The following is a 1,315-nucleotide window of genomic DNA, read 5'->3' as shown; positions in this document are numbered from 1 at the left end:
TCAATTAAAAAGGTTATGATTTTAAGTGTGCACGACAAATATGAGATACACAAAAAATTTATTTTACAGTGTAATTTGTGATTTTGTTTCAATAACATTTTTTAAATGAGAAAATGTAAATAAAAAAAATGTTGACTGTATTTCATAATATTTCATGGTTTGTTGTGTCACTAGTAGGTTTCTTTTGTACTTTGGAGAGAGAATAGACGGCAGAGAGTCTGAGGGTCAGGACTCCCACAGAGCCTCTGTAAAACATTTGCCACATGTGAATAGGTCGAGGCTAAAGTGTTAAAGCCTTCTTTTCACAGATCCACGCCCTGGTTTCATTACAGCTCACTGATTTCCATCCTTTGTTAGTGAGAGTAGTCACACAATGACCATCTTCTGCAGGGTGCTGCTTTATCCAGGTTCTAAGGGAAAAAAAACAGCGTTTAGATCAAGGTTAATAGATTTGCTTTTTACAAAGTGTGTCAAATAATGTATTTCTCACCGATCGATTAGATCACTTCCATCGATCCATCTCCATTTTCCATTTACAGCTCTGAGGCCGATCCAGTATCCTGTGATGCCTTTTATGGCTGGACTGATTGTTTCTAAATATTCCTGAGGAAAAAAAAACAGACACAGTTTAATTTTATCATTACCTTCTGTCTCTATGAAAATAATGTTTTAATGACATTGATAATATATTAATTAAGCAATCAGAATTATTGGAGAAAAGAGTTTTCATTTGGTGTGCTTTTTAAATCCATTAAATTTGTTCTACGGTTCTGCTTACCTTTTCTTTTTCATTTGCGACGACTAGCAGATCTGATATCTTTGTTCTACAATCTTCCCGTGCACCTTCCCAGTTTCTCCAATTAGATGATTTATGGTCGTTATATGCGTAACAGCTGGAAAAATTGGGTTTCCAGCCCTTCTGGCAAGAATTGCATTTTCTATCTGAAACAAGAGTGTTCCAGAAATAAATATAAACCCATTATGTTGCTGTTAGGTATATTTGCACATTCTTATCTAGTTCACAAAAACCACTGAGTTATGATCAGAACATACTTGTACCACCAGCTTCTCTAGGACAATAGGCTTCAACGCTCCACTGAGCTCGACTGACATTGAGCTCATTCCCAGTTTTCTCCATGTGTTCAATTATATCTGAGAGGTTTTTCCTGTCTTTCTTCAGCTCTTCGTTTAGCAACGTCAGGTTGTGGTTTTCCGCAGCCAGTGTGGTGATTGTGTTTTTTAAAGCAGCAGAAGCGGTAGTCAGATTTGTATAATCTGAACTTAATTTGTTGTTGAGGTTGGTCAGGTTGTGAAT

At 36.4% G+C, this 1,315-nt stretch overlaps 1 protein-coding gene across 1 annotated transcript in view; it reads right to left on the bottom strand.

Moving 5' to 3' along the window:
- Nucleotides 1-248: 248 nt before the first annotated feature.
- The window catches only part of LOC107082846 (C-type lectin domain family 10 member A-like), a 14,158-nt gene continuing 13,091 nt past the window's right edge, over nt 249-1,315 (bottom strand). Inside the window, exons 4-7 of the mRNA XM_015371729.1 lie at nt 1,060-1,275; nt 779-942; nt 491-603; nt 249-410 (exon numbers count right to left, since the gene is read on the bottom strand). Coding sequence (XP_015227215.1) covers nt 281-410; nt 491-603; nt 779-942; nt 1,060-1,275 — 623 coding nt within the window. The 3' untranslated portion in view covers nt 249-280. The remainder of the gene's footprint in view (nt 411-490; nt 604-778; nt 943-1,059; nt 1,276-1,315) is intronic.

Source organism: Cyprinodon variegatus, unplaced genomic scaffold, assembly GCF_000732505.1.
Source record: "Cyprinodon variegatus isolate N-32 unplaced genomic scaffold, C_variegatus-1.0 Scaffold64, whole genome shotgun sequence".
In the NCBI taxonomy this organism is placed as follows: domain Eukaryota; kingdom Metazoa; phylum Chordata; class Actinopteri; order Cyprinodontiformes; family Cyprinodontidae; genus Cyprinodon; species Cyprinodon variegatus.
The sequence above is the reverse complement of the archived record's forward strand: the minus strand, read 5'-3'. Positions and strand labels throughout refer to the sequence as shown.